This window comes from Muscardinus avellanarius (assembly GCF_963383645.1).
Source record: "Muscardinus avellanarius genome assembly, chromosome: 16".
Lineage (NCBI taxonomy): Eukaryota > Metazoa > Chordata > Mammalia > Rodentia > Gliridae > Muscardinus > Muscardinus avellanarius.
The window spans coordinates 20,974,743-20,995,524 of record NC_137802.1 but is presented as its reverse complement, the minus strand read 5'-3'; the positions used below and the strand labels follow the sequence as shown (position 1 = coordinate 20,995,524).

Genomic DNA, 20,782 nt, shown 5'->3' with positions numbered 1-20,782 from the left:
AGCACTTTCCCCTCTGTGAGCTATGGTATGTGGTACCTCTCAGGAGCGGTGTAGCAAGGCTGCTCACACATAACACACCCTCTGGGAGTGGAGGAGTGGCGCCCAGAGTCAGGGCAGGTTGCCTAGCAGTCACATATGAGCTGCAGGTGGGTGGGCAGTGGGTGTCTCTTCTCCAAGAATGTCAGAGAGGAAGAGGAGTGAAAGGGGAGTTTATTTGTAGGAGTCTACTGGGATGGGTTGCAATGTAGTGGCTGTCCATCTTCAGGGAGAAACCATGTCCATGAGTAGGCTGCTGTGGACCAGAGGGCAGGGAGCAGGTAGGGTTGCTCCTGCCAGCAGGAGAGGCACATGTGCTGAGATGGTTGCCATGGCTGCCCTATACAGTTGGACCCCTGCATCTGCAGGGTTTGCATCCATGGATCTAACCAACCTCAGATTGAAAATACTCAAACAAAAAATTGTGTCTAGCTAGGTATGGTGGCGCAGGCCTGTCATCCTGGCAATTCTTGGGAGGCTGAGATAGGAGGCTCACAGGTTCATGGTCATCCTCAGTAACTTATAGAAGCCCTAGAATAGCCCTGGGTTCAATCACCAGTACACAAAAAAAAAGTGTCTATACTGATATTTTTCTCACCACTATTTATTAAAAAATACAGCCAGGCGTGGTGGCGCACGCTTGTAATCCCAGCATTTGGGAGGCTGAGACCGGAGGATTGCAGTTCGCAGACAGCCTCAGCTACTTAGTGAGGCCCTCTGTTTCAAAATAAAGAAGAAAAAAATAGGGCAAGGGATATAGCTTAGAGGTCAAATGCCCCTGGGTTCCATCCCCAAACTCGCAAAAACAAAACAAAACAAAAAAACAACAGTATAATTATTTACATAGCAACTGTATTGAATTAGGTGTTATAAATACTCTAGATATGATTTAAAGTACATAAGATGTGCATAGATTATATGTAAACCCTACCGTATTTTTATATTAGGGACTTGAGCACCTGCAGATCTCAGTATCCACAGAGGTCCTGGAACCAATCTCCCCAAAACACCAAGGACAACTGTCTCAGACAAATGCTGTGTTCTTTCTATTGCTCCTGTGTCTTCACCACCTGGGCAGGGGACTGGCACCACTACCTGCAAGTAGGAGCATCAGGAAAGATTTCTTGAGATTTTTCAAACCTAAGTTATGAGAGTATCTGAGTTCCTGCTCCTGCCATCTGAGCCTCCAGCATTCTCTTCCACAGACTCACTCTGCCCTGAGGAGGGAGGGCCAGGCACTTTCTATATTGGGAGGTGGCAAGGACAGGATCAAACTCTGGGGCTCAGCCTATGATGCCCTTGGCTGAGCTGGCTCTGATTATCTCACGGCCTATTTGAGCGGCTGTTCAGGCAGAGCCCCGGGGGAGACACTGGCAGCCATTCTGATTTGGGTGGCAATAGCGGCTGCTAATAATAAATTAGGCAGCTGAGCTTATGCTGCTGTTGAGGAGGAGGCCAGATTACATTCCTCTGTGATAGTCCAGGGACTGGCTTCCTGATGGAGGGAGATCCCTTTCCTAAAGGATGCCCTGGGCCTGCCTGTCTCACAGCCTGCGAGACATTGCCAGTGAGTCAGTGAGCGTTTATTGAGTGCCTACTGGATGCCCTTGGCCATGTCAAGTGTTCTTAGGGTGTGTGGACAAGGGTGGGTGTGAATGGCTAACAGCTGCCATTCCAGGCAGGGCTGAGTCACTCTGCCTGCTTCTGGATGAAAAAGAACTTGCTTTTTTGCCAAGGCTGGAACTATCCCATTGAAAAGTTCAGGGAGTCACTAAGAAGTAGAGCCAGCCAGCTGAGGCCACCCAGCCACTGGCTGATTCCCGCTCCCAGGCACTGTGCACGTGGGAATCGTCTGCCCAGCGTGCTACTGATGGCCAGGGATGAACCAGCCCTTCTTGTTTCACCCACACCAGCCTGGAGAAACATGCAGCATCTTCATTCAGGAAGCACACGCTCATTTTAAATGGCAGTCTAAACTTTGGCAAGACCAGTGATGTCGAGAGCTAAACAAAGTACCCTAAAGCTGGTAGACCATCTCCCAACAGGGCAAAGCATACTTCCACAGGGAGCTTTCTAGCAGCTCTTCTAGCAGCTGTTTTTGACCATGCATTTGCTGTAGAATGTCCAGCAAGGCACTTTTTGTACACATTCTTACTTCATCCCCAAAGAGCCCTGAAAGTCAGGGTCTTTCTGATTCAGTTTTCAGGTGAGGAAGTTGGGAGAACCAAGATAAATTAACTTGTGTGATGTCACATAGCTGGGTGGGTGCTGGTCAGCCATTCCCTAGAGCAGACTTGGACTCTCAACTCTGTGCTGATTCACTCTTGTCTTCCTGCTGTGCCCAAGCCTAGGTGGCTCTGCTCAGCCATGCAGATTGAGCTGAGTTCTGGCATTCAGGCTCTCAGGCTCAGATCCCAGCTCTCCTTCAGGATGACTGGCCCAGAGGCCAGTCGAGTGGGGCTGACCTGCTCACCATTCTTCACATGATGCTCTTCTTCCCTTTCTACCATTGCTCACACAGTCCCCCTGTCTGGGTACCAGGTTCTCTTCATCTCTGTCCACCAAGTGATGGCTCTCTGTCCTTTGAGGTCTGCCTGGGATGCTGTGTCTTGCAAGAAGCCTTCCTTGATATGTTGGTTTTAAGCTATGTTCACATATTCTTTGATAGTTCTCTTCTCAAGAGATGGAACCCTATTCCCCTCCCCTCCTCTTGAGTTTGGGCTAGATTTAAACACTTTTTATTTGGTTAGTAGGGATCAAACCCAGTAGCATTATACCTCTGAGTTGGACCTCCAGTCCTTTTTTATTTTTTGAAACAGGGTCATGCTGGGTTGCAAAGAGTCTTGCTAAGTTGCTGAGACTCTTCTTGAATCTGAAATCCTCCTGTCTCACATTCCAAGTTCTGGGATTGCAGGTGTGTGCCACCATGCCCAGCTGCATACTTGCTTTTAATAAACTGGAGGTAATGGTATATGCTTTTTGATTAGGTGGTAACAGATATTACAGTTTCCTCTGTGCCCTCTCTTGGATTGCTCCTTCTGGAGGAAGTTACCTGCCATGTTTTGAGACACTCAGGCAGCCAGTGGAGAGGCCCATACAAGAGGAACTGAGACCTCCTTCCTATGTCCCAGTGAGTATGCTATCTTAGAAGTGGAGGCTCTGGCCCATGAAACCTTCAGGAGACCACAGCCCCTGCCTGTGACTGAGAATCCCTTATCCAGAACTGTGCCAGTAAGCTGCTGAATTCCTCTCACAGAAATTGTTTTGAGCCACTGAGGCTTGGAGTAATCTGTTACACAGCAATAGAGAACTACATTGATGTCTCAGAAAGTGCTTTGTGCCTACTCTGAGCCATGATAGTACTGACCATCAGTTACGTGACCCTGAAGAACATTGTCTCATAATTAAGATCATGAGCTGGATTTTGGGTGATGCAGGAGAGCATCTTAGTTTACAACATACAGAGCCAGGGATCCACTTGAGAATGAATTGGCCTGAATCCAAGGTCTTTCTGCAAGCACCAAAGGCTGGGTGCTGTGTCCCTGGACATACCCTGTTACGAAGCTTTGGGTAACACCTGGAGTTGGGGTTGGGAGAAGCATAGAAAGGGCTGCCAGGGCCTCCACTGGGTGTCACAGTCTTCAAAACATGAATTATATGCAAAAGCTCATTTATAAAAATGCTGAAAAGAAAGGAAGAAAGAAAGAAAGAGAAAAGAAAGAAAGGGAAAAAGAAAAAAGAAAGAAAGAAAGAAAGAGAAACATCCTTAACTCCTTCTGGCATTTGGCTTTCAAAATATTTTTCTTTGGAGGGATGATGCATGCACTCATAATCAGACCTATACATAGATACACAAACATCTTTATACATTTAATTGAAAAATCAGATAATCATGTTGTCAACACTATTTTTCTCACTTCATAATGCATTGTAGATCTTTGTGCTAGCATAATTAACAAAGATCTTCTTTTTTGATATTTTGTTGTATGGACATATTCCTGTGTACTATTTGTTCCTCCCCTCACTGGTGGGTACTCTATTCCTACTTTTTTGTATATAAAGAATGCTTTCACAAGCACCCTTGTATAGGGGTCCTTGTGCGGCTGCTCAAATATTGTGTCAAATTCCTTGGAACAGGTTTATTGGACCCAAAGAATGTGAACATTATTAAGATTTAGGATACTTAGTGCTAAATTGCCATTTAGAAAGAGTATACCTAGTACATACACTATATAGTTTCTGTGTCCCTGACTTGCCCAAATTGGCCAATCTGATAGATGGATAATATTATTATTTATTATCTTGATTTCTTCAATAACTTGAGAGGTGGGGCATGTTTTATGTGCTTATTGATAATTTTATGTTTCTTGTGTTCATGTCCTTTGCATATTTTTCTGTTTCTCTTATAAAAGTTATTTATTTAAAGTTTAATTATGAAAGGAGTATGGGTCTACAGATTCGTGAAGTAGGCCAAATACAAAGCACAACTTCCATTACCACTCTCATCTTCCTTCTCTTTTTTTTTTTTTTTTGTGGTCTAGGGATTGAACTCAGGGATCTTCTACTTCTGAGCTATAACCATGCCTATTTTATGTTATCTTTAAATTTTTTCTTTTTAATATATTTTTATTGGTGCATTGTAGTCAAACATCATAATGGAATAAAAAACTTGTGGAAATATACATGCACACATCATCCAAGTAGCCTTTATCCAATCCCCATCCCATTTCCTCTCCCTCCCTTGTTCCCATGCTTGGTTTAGTGATTGACTTCGATATGTTTAAGTACATCATGTGCTTTAAAGAGTTTCTATTTTCCTCCCTCCAATCCTCTCAGATAGGTCACCTTAAGTGCTCTTCTATAGGGCCCCTTCTTCAACTAGAGTTCCTCCTATTACCCATTTCTCCCTAGTTTTTGCGTATTAGGGAAAGCATCTGGTTTTTATTTTTTGGGGTAGATATCCATAGATAGTATTGCTGGGTCATATGGTAATTTCCTTTTCATTCCTTTTCATTCTCTGAGGATCTTCCATGCTTTTCAAAGTGGTTGCACTAATTTGCAATTGTACCAATAATGTATTCAAGTTTCTACTTCTCCACACCTGATCAATTATAGTTTATCTCTTCCTTGGAAGTCCTACTTTTATTTTCCACACTATTTCCCATTTACTGAATCATGGCAGCCAGAAGGTGAGTGACTTTGATGAGATGATCCATTCACACCATATTTTTTAATAGAGGTGACTTGGATCTGGAGATCTGCTGAGAGATGGGGTGAGGCAGTGGCAGCTTCAAGTGCTTTCTGACCACGCGATTGCAAGGACCCACTGGCCCTTCACTGTGCAGCAGGCCCTGGCATCAGCCTCACTGCTTGGCAAGCTCTGATCCTGGCCTCACTGGCCCCGGCACCATCCTTGCTGCTAGGCAGGCTCTGATCCCAGCCTCGAGAGACCTGGCATCTGCCTTGCTGCTCAGCAGACTCCAATTCCAGCCTCGCAGGCCCTGGCATCGGCCTTACCACTCAGCAGGCTCCAATCCCGGCCTTGCAGGCCCCCGGCACTGGCCTTGCCGCTCAGCAGGCCCTGATCCTGGCCTCATTGGCCCCGGGACCAGCCTTGCTGTGTGTCATGCTCCGGTCTTTGTCACTGTGGGCAGGTCATCTACAGAGGTTCCCATTTTTTCTTCCATTTTTTTTTTCTAGGTAGGAGAAAATAATACGTGTCCTTTGCAAAACCTGGGAGCCTGAGTATCTAGTAGCAATGCATTTTGTCTCCTCTCCAAAGTCGGTGGTCCACAGGTTCACCACAGAGAGCGGGTTCTGCTGCTCCAACTACACCCCAGCCCCCAGCGCTGTGCAGAGGAGCACAGCAGCCATGAGCACTGTTGTCTCCCGGGACGCGCAGCAGGCTGGCTGACCCTCTGATGTGGGGATCCCTCTGGTGCACCCTGAACATTTTTCTTATATAGTATGTTGTCCAGAGTTCCTGAGCATGTCAGGAAGGAGCAGTCTACTTATGGGGAAATTTCTTCAAAAGTTCAAGGTGGATTGGATTGGATGTCGGTTCTCTCTGGAACATTTTTCTTACATAGTATGTTGTCCAGAATTCCTGAGCATGTGTGGCTGGAGCAGTCTACTTTTGGGGAGATTTCTTAAAAAAATTCAAGGTGGATTGGGTTGGATCAGTCTGCCTCTCCTGAGTACTGGCCACCACCACCGCCCCCATCACTGCCATCTTGGTCTCTCCTCTTCAATTTTTTTTTTTTTTTTTTTTTTTTTGCGGTACTGGGAGTGGAACCCAGAGGCTTTCTACCTCCGGGCTATACTCCCAGACCTATCTTATATATTTTTTGGAAACAGGGTCTCACTAAGTTGCTGAGAGCCTCACTAAGTAGTTGAGGCTGGCTTCGAACCTGTGCGATCCTCCTGTCTCAGCCTCCCAAGCACGAGGATTACAAGTGTGCGCCACCACACCCGGCCCCTTCAACATTTTTTTAATAAAAGAAAATAGTATGTGTCTTTTGCAGAAGCTGGGACTCTGAGTACTTGGCAGCAGTGGATTTTATCTCCCCACCAAGAGTGGAGTCCCAAAGCTTCACCACAGAGAGCAGGCTTTGCTGCTCTGAGCACACCACAGCCCCAGCGTGGCATAGAAGAGCACAGCAGCTAGGAGCACCGAGGCTCCCGGGACACACGGCTGGGCATCCCAGCCTGGCCATGCTGGGCTTCCTCCAACGCGCCCCGAATATTTTTCTTACAGAGTATGTTGTTAAGAATTCCTGAGCATGTGTGGCAGGAGCAGTCTACTTCCTGATCTCTTCTGGAATGTTCTTCCAATAATCACTTTTCTTGCAGTGACGGGCGTCACACTGCCTCTAATTCCCCCATTTTCCACTCTCTTATATTTTAGATAGGAAGTCATAACTGAAAATGTCTCCGTATGTGGTCCCAATCAGATATTAACCCAAAATCTGTTGTCCAGGGTTTCTTAGAGGAATACATGTCCTATCCAGCCACTGCCAACTGTTGCCGCTGTGGCCGCAACCGCTGCCATCTTGGCTGGAAGTCTAATACTCTTAAAATTTTAAACAGAGTCTCATTAAGTTGTCCAGGCTGGCTTTGAACTTTCAATCCTCCTGCCTCAACCTGAGTTGCTGGAATTACAGGTGTGCACCACCATGCCCGGATGATAAAATAACTTTTTGATCAAGTTCTTTTCTCTTTTCTTTTCTTTTCTTTTCTTTTCTTTTCTTTTCTTTTCTTTTCTTTTCTTTCTTTCTCTCTTTCTTTCTTTCTTTCTTTCTTTCTTTCTTTCTTTCTGTTTTTTTCTTTTTTCCTTTTTTTTCTTTTCTTTTGCAGTACTGGGGATGGAACCCAGGGGCATTCTACCTCTGAGCTACAGCCCCCGGCCCTATTTTTTATTCTTTATTTAGAAACCTGGTCTTTCTGAGTTGTAGAGGGTCACTAAGTAGCTGAGGCTATTGGAGAACCAGGATCCTCCTGTCTCAGCCTTCTAAATGCTGAGATTACAAGCGTGTGCCACCACGTCTGGCTTTATTCTTTATTTTGAAATATGGTTTCTTAGTTGTAAAGGGCCTCACTAAGTAGCTTAGGCTGTTGGAGACCGATGATTCTCCTGTCTGAGCCTCCCAAATGCTGGGATAACAAGCATGCACCAACATGCCTGGCTGATCGAGATATTTATATCAGGTTATTTTTCTATGCAAGGTATATGCATACATGTAGGTCACCTTAGATTGTGTGTGTTGTGTGTGTGTGTGTGTGTGTGTGTGTGTGTGTGTGTTTTCACGGTACTGGGGATTGAACCCAGGAGCCTTCTACCTCTGAGCTATACCCTAAGCCCAATTTTTTATTTTTTATTTTGAAACAGGGTCTCACTAAGTGGAGGAGGGCCTCACTAAGTAGCTGAGGATGGCCGAGAACCTGAGATCCTCTTGTTTCAGCCTTCCAAGTACTGGGATTACAAATGTATGCTATCACACCCAGCTATTTTAGATTGTTTTTAAGGTATTTTTTAAAAATAAGAGTAGGATCATATTCAATGCAGTGTTCTTGGATCAGCTCTTTTCCCAACTTCCTCTTCAGTGTAACTTGGAGAGACCTTTGTTATTGAATGATTGCATATTTTTTTTGAATAGCTCTATTGAGATAATTTAAATATCATAAAGTCACCCATTTAAAGTGTACAATTTAGTGGTTTTTGGCATATCCACAAAGTTGTGCAGTTGTCACCACAATCAATTTTTAGAATGGTTTTCTCACCTCAAAGAGAAACCTGGTATCTCCCAGCCCTCAGCCTCTAGCCTCCCAACCCCCTCAGCCTTAAAGAACCACTAATCTACATTCTGTTTCTATGGATTTACCTGTTCTGGACATTTTATATAAATGAAATCATAGGATATGTAGACTTTTATGTTTGTCTTTTTCCATTCACTATAATATGTTCAGAGTTCTTCCACGTGGTAGCTAACATTAGCACTTCATTCCTTTTTACGGCTGAATGTTTTTCCATTGTACGGGCATGATAAATTGTGTTTACCCCTTTACCTGTCAATACACATTTGATTGTTTTTAATCTTTTACCATCTTAAGCATTCATGTACAAGTATTTGAGTATGTTTTCAGTTCTTTTGGATTTATACACGGTAGTATAATTTCTGGGTCATGTGGCAACTCTGTGTCTAACTCTCTGAGGAACTGCAAAATTATTTTCCACAGCAGCTGCACCATTTAAAATTTCTACTAGGGGTGGCTGGATGGCATCTAAGCCTGACCTAGTGTCAGACCATTCTTAAGGATCCTCTGTTTACCAGACATCTTAGAAATGGTGGGGAGATAGGCCTTTAGAATTAAGTGAGGGTGTTTTGGAGATGTTTGCCTAAGAAAAAATAGATCCTGCAGGGTAAAAATAAGGATCTTCGTGGAGTTTTTAGATTTAAAACTATAATCTTCCTTTTCTACCTTACTTGTCTCCTTCTTACCTATTTTAATTTTTCTGTTCTTCCTCATGTCTGGTTAACAATCACCTACCAGATGCATAGAAGTAACGTTTAGGGCTTTATTATCTGCCATTAGAACAGAGTGAGAGAGCCTTTCAATGTTTTCTAAAGCCAGTCTGGGGAAAAAATCACTTGGGGGTAATTGTAAAGAGTCTTGGCTTTAATACGTGTGGTGTAACACTCTTGTAATCCCAGTACTTGGGAGGCTGAGACAGGAGAATCGTGGTTCGCGGACAGCCTCAGCTACATAATGAGGCCCTTTGCAACTCAGTGAGACCCTGTTTCAAAACAAAGAATAAAACATTGGGCTGAGGGTGTAACTTGGATTTAGAATGCGCCTGGGTTCCATCTCCAGTGCCTCAAAAATAAAACAAAATAAAATGAAATTTCTACTATGATTATATGAAATCTCTTGATTTCTTTACATCCTTGACCACACTGATTCTCTGTTTTTTATTTATAGCCATCCATAATGTGGTTTAGGTTTTTTTAAAAATTTTTTTATTGGTGCATTATATTCATACATCATATTGGGGTAAAAAACTTTTGTGGACATACATGTACACATCACCCATTTAACCCCTACCCAATTCCCACCCCATTCCCTCCCCATCCCTCCTTCCCATGCTTGGCTTAGTGGTTGATTTCGATATGTTTAAATACATTGTGTGTTTTAGAGAATTTCCTTCTTCCTCCCTCCAATACCTTCATTTAGGTTGTCTTGTTTGCTCCTCTATAGGATTTCCTTTTTTTATCTAGAGTTCCTCCTTAGCTTTCACATATTAAGGAAAGCATCCTCCAGTTCCATCTATTTCCCTTAAAATGATGTAATTGAGGTTTTTTTAATGGCTGAGCAAAATTCCATTGTGTACATATGTGTTCAATTTTGGAGTGATCATCTTCTAGGAGCAAGATTCTATTCTCCATGTGGTCTAATTGATTGTTTATACTTGAATTGAGGCCTTTACTTCAATGATTGCATCCTTTATTTCCTTTAGACTCTCTCTAAATTCTTTTTGAAGGTCCTGTAATATTTCTACAGTTATATTTCTGATTTGATCTTCTGGAGATCTTTGATTTTCTGTGTTATCAGGTTCTGATGTTGTGGGGTTGTGGGCATTCATTGCTCCATTGTTATTCCTCTTTCCCATGATTTCAGAAGTTTGTGTCTTCTCTGGGTTCTTCCATGGGTGACTACAACTTCATTTAGGGTGCTCTGGATCTCAGTCTGTGGTACTCTCAGTCACCACTACTCCTTTCTTGGGTTGTATCACAAAGTCTCAGACCCAGTGAGTTAATAGAGGCTGCGCAAGACCATGGGGGTGTCAGGCTGGGTGTTTTTCCATGGGGAGCTGCGGTAGGGTGTGGTATCTCTGTCACTGCTACTCCTTCACTGGGTTGGACTGCAAAATCTTGGACCCAGGGAGATTATCAAAGCTGTGCAAATCCCTGGGGGTGCAGTACTGGGATTTCTCCCTTAGGGGCCGCAATTTCACTCATGGTTGTTGAGTGCGCTGATCTGGAGCTGTCACAGATCTGGTGGATTCACCACCTCTACTGGCAATATAGCGCCACTGCCACACCCTCTGCTGTGAGGCTGGCATATTTCTTTTCTGGTTTTGAGATCCATTCTGAGTCTCTGGAGGGCGTGCTGAGCTTGGCTACTGGGAGTTTTAGACGTTCTTTGTACTGAAAAACTGCTGAATTATACCCAGATGATCCGCAGCTGCTCACTTCAGCTCCTTATTTACCTTTCCTCTCTGGAGTCTGGTGGGTTGTTGAGTGAGCCAATCTGGAGCTGTTGCGGGCACTGTGAACTTGCCACTGCTGCTGGCTATATGGCTCTGCTGATGCGCCCTCGGCCGTGAGGCTGGTGTATTTCTCTTCTGGTTTTGAGCTCTGTTCTGAGTCCTTTTCTTCTCTGGAGCCTGGTGCTGCGAGGGAAGATGGCGCCAGAGCGGCTCCACCACCGCAGTGCGGGCTAGTTTCTTTTCTGGTCTCTGGATGTTCTTCTACCCTTCTTATTCTCTGTCCCTTGTACTTACAGTTTTTATTTCTCTGCTGATGGTGTTTTCTGGCTATAAAAAGTGCTGATTTTGTGGCAATAGAGATCAAGTATTAGCAGGACTTGTAAACACTGCTTTTCTCGGTCACCATCTTCTCAAAAGTCTGGATTCTGGTTTTTAATCCATTTTGCCACTTTATGTCTTTTTATTAGGGAATTGAGGACATTTACAGTTAGTGTGATTTTTGAGAGATAATTTTTAATTCCTAACATGTTAAGATTTTATTTCTGTTTGAAATACTGTTTATTCTTCTTTGCTTAGTTGTCTGCTGGATGGAAAATATTGTTTCTCTGGTTCTGGTGTGTATTACCTATTTCTTCTTTGTAGTTAATCTCCTTGAGTATTTTCTTTAGTGCTAGTTTTAAACACAAATTCCTTCAGTTTCTGTTTCTCATGGAAGCTTCTTATTTCCCCATCTAATTTGGTAGCTAGTTTTGCTGGGTAGAAATTTTTGGCTGGGAGTTGTTTTCTTTTAGAGTTTGGAATATGTTACTCCAAGCCCTTCTGGCTTTCATGACTTGGTTTGGGAAGTCTGGAGTGATTCTAATTGGTTTGCCTCTGAATGTCACTTGGCTCTTTTTTTTTTTTTTTTTTAATGACTTTCAGATTCTCTGCTTGGCTTCCACATTGGTCATTTTGACAATTATGTGGTATGGTGAACTTTTACTCTGATCCTGTGTAAAGGAAGTTCTATATGTTTCCTAGACCTGTGTACTAACCTCTTGCTCTATGTTTGGAAAATTTTCTGCGATTACTTCTTTGAAGAGATTGTTGATCGTTTGATTTCATCTTATTTTCCCTCCTCTATTCCGATTATTTTTAGGTTAGCTCTCTTAAAATGGGCCCATATTTCTTCACTGTCAAATTCCTGCTGTCAGATTTTTTTTCTAAGTTATAAATTATACATTCGTTTTTGGAGTGATCGTCTTCTAGGAGCGAGATTCTATTCTCCATGTGGTCTAATTGATTATTTGTACTTTGAATTGAGGCCTTTATCTCAATGATTGCATCCTTTATTTCTTTTAGACTCTTTCTGAATTCTTTTCGAAGGTCCTTTATTATTTCTATTTTTGATTTTTTTAAAAAAAATGTTTATTGGTGTATTGTAGTCATATATCTTAATGGAGTACAAGATGGCATACATGCACATATCACCCATTTAGCCCTTACACAATTCTATCCTGTTTCCTGCCTCTTCTCTCCTTCTTATATTTGGCTTAGTGATTGACTTTAATATGTTGGTGAATGCACATCTTGTGCATTAGGGAATTTCTCTCTTTCCCCTCCCATCCCCCTCAGTTAGGTCACCTTATTTGCTCATCAATAGTTTATCCTTCTTCATCTCAAGTTCCTTTTATGACCCATTTTTCCCTAGCTTCCTCACTTTAGGAAGAGGATCCAATTTCTTATTTTTTTTGTAAATAATCTCACTTATCAAAATTTTCTACAGTTCCACACATATCCAGGTAAATTATGTAATTTTGTTCTTTTTTATTAATTTTATTGGTACATTGAATTTATACATCATAATGGGGTAAAAAACTTGTATAGGCATAAATGCACACATCACCCAGCCAGCCCCCACCCAGTCCCCACCTCCCTCTCTCCCTATCCCTCCCTCCCATGCTTGGTTTAGTGGTTAATTTCGATGTGAATAAGTACATCATGCACTTTAAAGCATTTCCCTCTTCCCACCTCCCATCCCCACAGTTATGTTGTCTTCTTTGCTCCTCTATAGGATCTCTTTTTTCACCTGGGGTTTCTCCTATGACCCATTTCTCCCTAACTCTCACATATTAGGGAGAGCATCTGATTTCTTATTTTTTTGTGACTGAGTAATCTCACTTAGCATAATGTCCTCCAGTTCCATCCATTTCCCTGAAAATACCACAATAGTATTTTTTTAATGGCTGAGTAAAATTCCATTATATACATATCCCACAGTTTTGTAATCCATTCATCTGTTGATGGATATCTTGGCTGGTTCCAAAGTTTGGCTATGGTGAATTGTGCAGCTATGAACATAGATACACATGCATTAGTTTGGTAGTTTGGTTTCCTATCTTTTGGGTAGATACCCAGAAGTGGTATTGCTGGATCAAATGGGAGATTTGTTCCCATTCTTCTGAGGATTCTCCATACTGTTTTTCAAAGTGGTTGCACTAATTTGCAATCCTACCAACAATGTCTTAGATTTCCCACTTCTTCACATTCTCGGCAGCATCTGTTGTTGTTTGTGTTTTGAATGATTGCCATTCTAGTTGGAATTAGGTGAAATCTCAGGGTAGTTTTGATTTGCATCTCTCTGATTGCCAGTGATGTTGAGAATTTTTTCATGCATTTATTGGCTATTTGAATTTCTTCTTCTGTGAAGTGTCTATTTAGTTCACTTGCCCATTTTGTTATTGAATGATTTGTTTTCTTAGTGTTGAGTTTCTTGAGTTCTCTGTATATTCTAGATATTAGTCCTCTATTGGAGGGGTAGGTGGCAAAAATCTTCTCCCATTCTGTTGGCTCTCGATTGAGGTTCTTGACAGTTTTCTTTGCTGAACAGAAGCTCTTCAGTTTCATGCAATCCCATGTATTGATTCTCCTTTTAATTTGTTGTGCCTTTGGGGTCTTGTTGAGAAAGTGTTTATCTGTGCCTATGTGTTGCAGTGTTGGACCTATGCCCTCTTCAAGGAGCTTCAAGGTTTGATTTCCAAGTCTTTGATCCATCTTGACTTTTGTACAGGGTGAGAAAGTGGGATTAATTTCCAATTTTCTGCATATGATTAACCAGTTTTGCCAACACCATTTGTTGAAGAGGCTTTTTTCATTGGATATTTTTGGCCCCTTTGTCAAAAAATCAATTGGCTGAAAGCATGTGGACTTGTTTCTGGGTCTTCTATTCTGCTTCATTGGACTATATATCTGTTCTTTTGCCAGTACCATGCTGTTATTATTACAATGGCTTTGTAGTATAGTTTAAAGTCAGGTATTGTGATTCCTTCTGCATGGTTTTTGTTGCTGAGAACTACTTTGGCTATTCTGGGCCTTTTGTTTTTCCAAATAAATTTAAGGACTGATTTTTCTATGTTTGTGAGGAATGATCTTGGTAGTTTAATGGGCATTGTGTTGAATCTGTAGATCTCTTTTGGAGTATGGCCATTTTGATAATATTTATTCTGCCTATCCATGAACATGGAAGATATTTCCATCTTCTAAGATCTTCTTTGATTTCTTTTTTCAGTGTTTTATAATTTTCTTTGTAGAGATCTTTTACTTCCTTGATTAAGTTTATTCCTAAGTATTTTATTTTTTTTTGTGGGTGATCTTGAGTGGAATTGTTTTCTCAATTTCTTTTTCAGTGGATTTATGGCTAGTGTACAGAAAAGCTTCTGATTTTTTTAAGATTGATTTTGTATCCAGACTGTTCTATAAGCATTTTGGTTGAGTTTATTGGGTTTTCTAAATATACTCTCATGTCATCTGCAAATAGTGAAAGTTTGAGTTATTCTTTCCCTATTTGTACTTCTTTGATTTCCTTATCTTGCCTTATTGCTCTGGCTAGAGTCTCAAGTACTATATTGAAGAGAAGTGGTGATAATGAATACCCTTGTCTTGTTCCTGTTTTTATGGGGAATTCTTGAAGTTTTTCCCGATTTAGTATGATGTTGGCTAAGGCCTTATTGTAGATTGCCTTTATGATGTTGAGATATGTTCCTTCTATTCTGATTCTCTGCAGTGCTTTTATCATAAATGGATGTGGATTTTATCAAATGCTTTTTCAGCATCTTTTGAAATGATCATGTGATTTTTGTCTTTGGTTCTATTTATATGATGAATTACATGAATTGATTTTCATATGTTGAACCAGCCTTGCATCCCTGGGATGAACCCTACCTGGTCGTGATGTATGATTTTCTTTATGTGTTTTTGAATGCGTGTTGCTAGTATTTTGTTTAGCAGTTTTGCATTCAAATTCATCAAAGATATAGGCCTGGAGTTCTCCTTCCTTGAACTGTCTTTATTTGGTTTTGGTATTATGTGATGTTGGCTTCATCTGTATTATTTCTACAGTTATATTTCTGATTTGATCTTCTGGAGATCTCTGAATTTCTGTGTTATCAGGTTCTGATATTTGGAGTTGTGGGCATTCATTGTTCCATTGTTGTTTATCTTTCCCATGATTTCAGAAGTTTGTGCCTTCTCTGTATTTTCTCTGGGTCACTATAACTTCACTTAGGGTGTTCTGGATCTTGAGTTTGTGGTAATCTCAGCTGCCACTTATCCTTTACTGGATTGTATCGCAAAGTCTCAGACCCAGTGTTAATAGAGGCTGTGCGAGACTGTGGACGTGCCGGGCTGGATGTTTTCAAATGCTGCTCCTGCTGCTGGCAATAGGGTGCAGCTGCCATGCCCTCTGCTGTGAGGCTGGCATATTTCTTTTCTGGTTTTGAGCTCCGTTCTGAGTCCCTGGAGGGCCTGATGAGCTTGGCCACTGGGAGTTTTAGACGTTCTTTACGTTGAAAGAACTGCTGAATTACACCTGAATGAACTGCAGCTGCTCACTTCAGCTCCTTATTTAACTTTCCTCTCTGGAGCTTGTTGCTGTGAGGCAAGATGCCGCTGCCACAGCTCCACTGCCGCAATGCGGGCTGGTTTCTTTTCTGGTCTCTTGTTGTTCTTCTAGTCTTCTTTTTCTCTGTCCCTTATATTTATAGTTTTTATTTCTCTGCTGATAGTTTTTATTTCTCTGCTGCTCTTCTAGGTCTCCATCTTCCCGGAAGTGGTTTAGGTTTCTAATTCCTGATGGATAATGATGTTGAATGTCTTTTTATGTCCTTATTGTCCATTTATGTGTCTTCTTTACAGGAACTAGCTATTTGGATCTTTAGTGTGTGTGTGTGTGTGTGTGTGTGTGTGTGTGTGTGTTTGTGTGTGTGTGTGTGTGTGTGTTTTACTGAGCACTGAACCCAGGGGCCTTATACCTCTGAGATAAACTCCTAGTCCGTTTTATTATTTTTTTTGAAATATCTGAGTTGCAGAGGCTGATCTTGAATCTGTAATACTTCTGTCTCAGCCTCAAATACTTGGATTGCAGGTGTGTGCCACCATGCCTGGCTGCCTTTACCCATTGTAAAATGGAGTTGTATTTTTATTATTGCTGTTATAGTTCCTCATCTATTTCTAGCTCTGAGACCTTCTTTGGATATATCATTTGAAGGTCATTTCTCCTAGCCGGTGGGCTGCCTTTACACTTGCTTGACTATGAAGAACAACTATTAATTCTTCTTTAGATAGGTTTTGTTTTTCTGATACTGAGGGTTGAACCCAGAAGCTTTTTACTTTTTATGGAGCTTTTTACGGAGCTATACCCTCAGCCCTGTAAGAACTTACAAGTGAGCCAAGCGTAGTGGCACACACTTGTAATCCCAGTACTTGGGAGACTGAGACAGGAGGATCACAGGTTCATGGCCAGCCTCAGCAACTTGTGAGGCCCTCTGCAACTTAGAATGCCTCAGGGATCCATCACCAATAACACACACACACACACACACACACACACACACACACACACACACACATACACACACACACACATTTACCAGCAAAGCCATCTGGGTTTGGGCTTTTCTCTGTGGGTAGTTTTTTGATTGCTAATTAAGTCTCTGTATTTATTATATGTGCTTTTAGATTTTTGATTTCTTTCTGAGTCAGTTTCTATAAATTTGTGGTTTTCTCAAAATTTGTCCATTTCATCTAAGTTATCTAATTTGTTGACACAGTTGTTTATAATATTTGTGATTTTTTTGTTAAGGTAAGCTGTGAATCTAGCTTACTGTATTTTCTATAGATTGACATTTAAGTTGTTCACATTTTTTTCCTGTTACAAACAACAGGAACATTTTGAGAAAGTTTGTCTTTGCACACACATGTTAAGTGTGCTAGAAAATAGATTTCTAGGAGTGTAATTGTTGGTTAAGAGGTCTGTGTATTTAAAACATCAATATTTCTGTTCCCTTGTCCTCTTTCTGCTCATCTTTTTGTCTTTATTGATTTGTACCAATTCTTTATATCTGGTAATCTTAGTCTCCTGGAGACTAGAGTTGTTAAGAATGTATCAGGGCTGATGCATTTGTACCTAGAGCAAACAGGAAGGGTAGGTTGGCTGTTTGGTGGGTGCTTTTGGTCAAGGGCATTGGGTGTGGGTGCCCTAAGCCTACTTGTGTACATTCACCTGTGGGGTTTGCAGACCCAAGACCTTGATTCAGGATCAGGACTTGGATTCTGCAATAGGAATGGACCCTTCCTGGTGACTCCTTGGGGTCCTTCCCTGGAGGCTCCCTCCTGAAGAATTCTGAGACCAGTGAAGGCCCTGGGCAACTCTGGCTCATTGGTGCTTACAGAGAAAGACCGTCCTGATGGCACATACAGAGAAGGAGGAGGGGCGGAGGGGTAGGATGCAGAGGGAAGGAGATGTACCAAGTGATGTGTGCCTGAATCACATTGACTCTTACTACGTTGTATAATTACAATATACCAATTAAAATATATGGAAGTGACAAAGATAGGTATGCTACTCCTGGGCACTGCTCTGGACAAACCATGTGTCTAGGGGTGTCTCTGTTTTGGGCACTGGTAGACTCCTGGCTTGCCAGTGCCCAGATATAGGCAGTGATGTTAATATAGTAAAGTGGAACTGTTTTCCTGGGGACAGAGACCCTTATTTGTCCCTTGCTAGGGTGGAGCTTCCAGCTCCTCAGCCATCCATTCCACATCCCACCTCTACCTGGACTTCACAAAGGTGACAACATAGTAGGTTAAAGGTTTGGACAGATACAGTTTGAGATTTTTACAGTAATCCATCCAGGTTCCCCGGGGGCTCAGCTGAATGCGTTTCAGGCTTGGCTTCACAAGCACTAGGGCCCCCAGTGGGGCCTGGAGCAGGACTGAGGTATCTGCTGGGGGCACACCAGGCTCAGGCCCCTGTGGCTGCCCTAACTGGGGTGACTTCACACACTGGGTTTCTCTGCCAGGGTATGAGGTTTTGTAGGAGACAAAGCCTGTGGTGCCGCACGTCGCCTTGTGCTGGACATCTTAGTTCCATTGCTGGGCTGAAAACATCCTAACTTGACTCCTGCTAGAGGTTCAATCTGCATGGGTGTTTGAGGAGACTGCTTTTTTCCCACTGTTCCCTTTCCCTCAAAAGAGGCCAAGTGGCTGCTCCCTGACACAGCCATTTGCCAGCCAAAGCCTGGTTTTTCTCTTTGCTTATGTGTGGGATGTTCTGACCTCCAGTTCCGCAAGGATGAAATCAAATTATCTTCTATCTGGACTCAAATGAATCTTGTCCCTGGGGATCCCTGGTGTGGTTTATGGACAGGTGGTGAGGAGGAAGCTCCCGGCCTGCTTCCCAGCTGATGTCTTTTTCTCCCTGCCCTCTTTGTGTCTTTCAGTCAGCGGAGTTCTTCGAGATGCTGGAGAAAATGCAGGTGAGCACCCCCAAAGTGGGGAAGCAGTATAACCTGTGGTTGCTGCTGGTGCCTTGGAAGGAGCTGCCCCTCAGTCTGCGGCTGTCTCTCTGTCTGGAGCAGAGGAGAACTTGGGAAGGCTTCTGCTTGAGGACAGAGAGGAGGCCTGGAGGGCGAGGAAGGGCCCATTGTTCCTGGATGTATTGGAAATAAAACCTAGAGTAGTGTATGCCTAAAATTCCAGTGCTTGGGAGGCTGAGATTGGAGGATTGCAGTTTTGAGGCCAGCCTTAGCAACTTAACGAGAATCTGTTTCAAAATGAAAAATAAAATAGAGCTGGAGGTGTGGCCTTTTGATAGAATGCCCCTGATCTAAAAATAAAGAAAATGACTTACTGAAACGGAAGTTCGGGTGAAATGAGAGAATATTTCTGAGTACTTAGTGGGCACTATGTTAGTGTCAGGGTTCAGTGCCTTTACAATCACAGTCCTATCCTCAAGTTCTGAATCCACAGATTAAACAACCTTGGATGGGAAACATTTTGGTGAAAAATGGCATCTGTACTGAGCACATGCAGAGATTTTCCTTGTCATCCTCCCTGAACAATAGTATGAAGAGTTCGAGATTTGCCCACCTTCCCAAATAACAGAGAACACACAAGGGATGTAATTCCAAGCAGGGTTTATTGCTGCAGCGTGTTCCTCACCGGCAAGGGGCCTTCCCGGATCGACGGCACTCACCCGTGGGGAGAAGGAGTCAGTTGTGGTCTGGCGGCCCCTAGCCTCTGGTTCCCTCTAACTTTATAGCCGGAGTAGGGGGTGGGCACACACACCAGAGCCCGCCAAAGAGAAGCCCGCGAAAGATACATCCAATCAATTAAACTGGTAAACAGGTACAACCACTAAGTTTAAAGCAATCACACATACATTTGAATTACAGCAAATGGTTTCACAGAGCTGCCTCCCCACGTCATTGCCCGCCAAGGGTCTCCTTTGTCTTCCCTATGGGGGGATGTGCGCCCATGCTTCAGGAGCCGCCCCTAGCTGGCAAATGTTTCCCGTCAGATAACTTTTATGGCTTCCAACATTCCTTCCGTATCACCCCTGTCTGAAACAAATGGCTATCTCCTCTGCTTGGACAAACGGCTATCTCTTGACACTTATCTCCGGTACCTCAGCCAGGGTCTTAAGCAGGTTATAACAGAAGTAAGAAGTTTCCCATTTATTCAATTCACTGCTTACACAAACTGCTACCTTCTTATCCTTATATAATATTCCCTTAACTCTAATATTGGAAAGGGCTTCCTTAACTAAAACCTCAGGCTGGGGAAGACTTTTCTTCCTGCATTCCTACAAGTATAGCAACTATTTACATAGAGTTCATATTGTACTTGGTAGGATATTGCAGATTTGTGAATTTAGCAAGACCTTCAGCAACTTAGCAAGACCCTGTTTCAAAATAAAAAATAAAAAGGTCCGGGGATGTAGGTTGGAGGTGGACTCCTCCTTGGTTCAGTCCCTAGTACCCAAAAAGAAAAGAAGCCCAATTGTATTAGATAGAATAAGTGATCTACAGATGATTTAAAGTCTGTGGGAGAAGCTTGACATGGTGGCACAGGCCCGTAATCCCAGGACTTGGGAGACTTGAGACAGGAGGGTCACAGGTTCTTAGCCAGCCTCAGCAACCTGGTGAGACCCTGTTTTCAAATAAGAAATAAAACAATTGGGCTGGGGATACTGCTCAGAGGTAGTATACCTCTTTGTTCAATCCTCAGCACCACAATAAAAATAACTAAATAATAACTAAAGTCTGTGGGAGGATGTGCAGTGTCAATGCAAATAAGATGTGATTTTATATAAGGCTCTGAGCATATGTGGGTTTTAGCTGAGGGGTCCTGAGGCGTTGCTACCTGGGGAATATGAGCAGAGGCCCAGGTTTAATTGATTGGGAGGAAAAGTGGGAAGAGGAAGCTGATGATGGAACTCATATTTCAAGCAGTTCGGAATTAACTGGGCTCAGAAATTAACAGGTGTCATTGCATCTTGACCAGGCCCTTGGAAGGGGGTACATTGCTATCATCACCCCCGTGTCACAGGTGAGAAAACTGGGGCACTGAGCTGTTAGAGCACTCATGAGTGCATGGCTGGTAAGTAGCTTCAGAGTCAGAGGACTTAGCCATTGCACTATGAAACTTTTACCCTAAGTA

General features: G+C 42.7%; 1 protein-coding gene across 1 annotated transcript in view; it reads left to right on the top strand.

The window, feature by feature from the left end:
• Positions 1-20,782, top strand: part of RAP1GAP2 (RAP1 GTPase activating protein 2) — a gene marked incomplete at both ends in the record, with an annotated part of 286,135 nt that overhangs the window by 190,598 nt on the left and 74,755 nt on the right. The window contains one exon of the mRNA XM_080713983.1: positions 18,562-18,597. Coding sequence (XP_080570109.1) covers positions 18,562-18,597 — 36 coding nt within the window. The remainder of the gene's footprint in view (positions 1-18,561; positions 18,598-20,782) is intronic.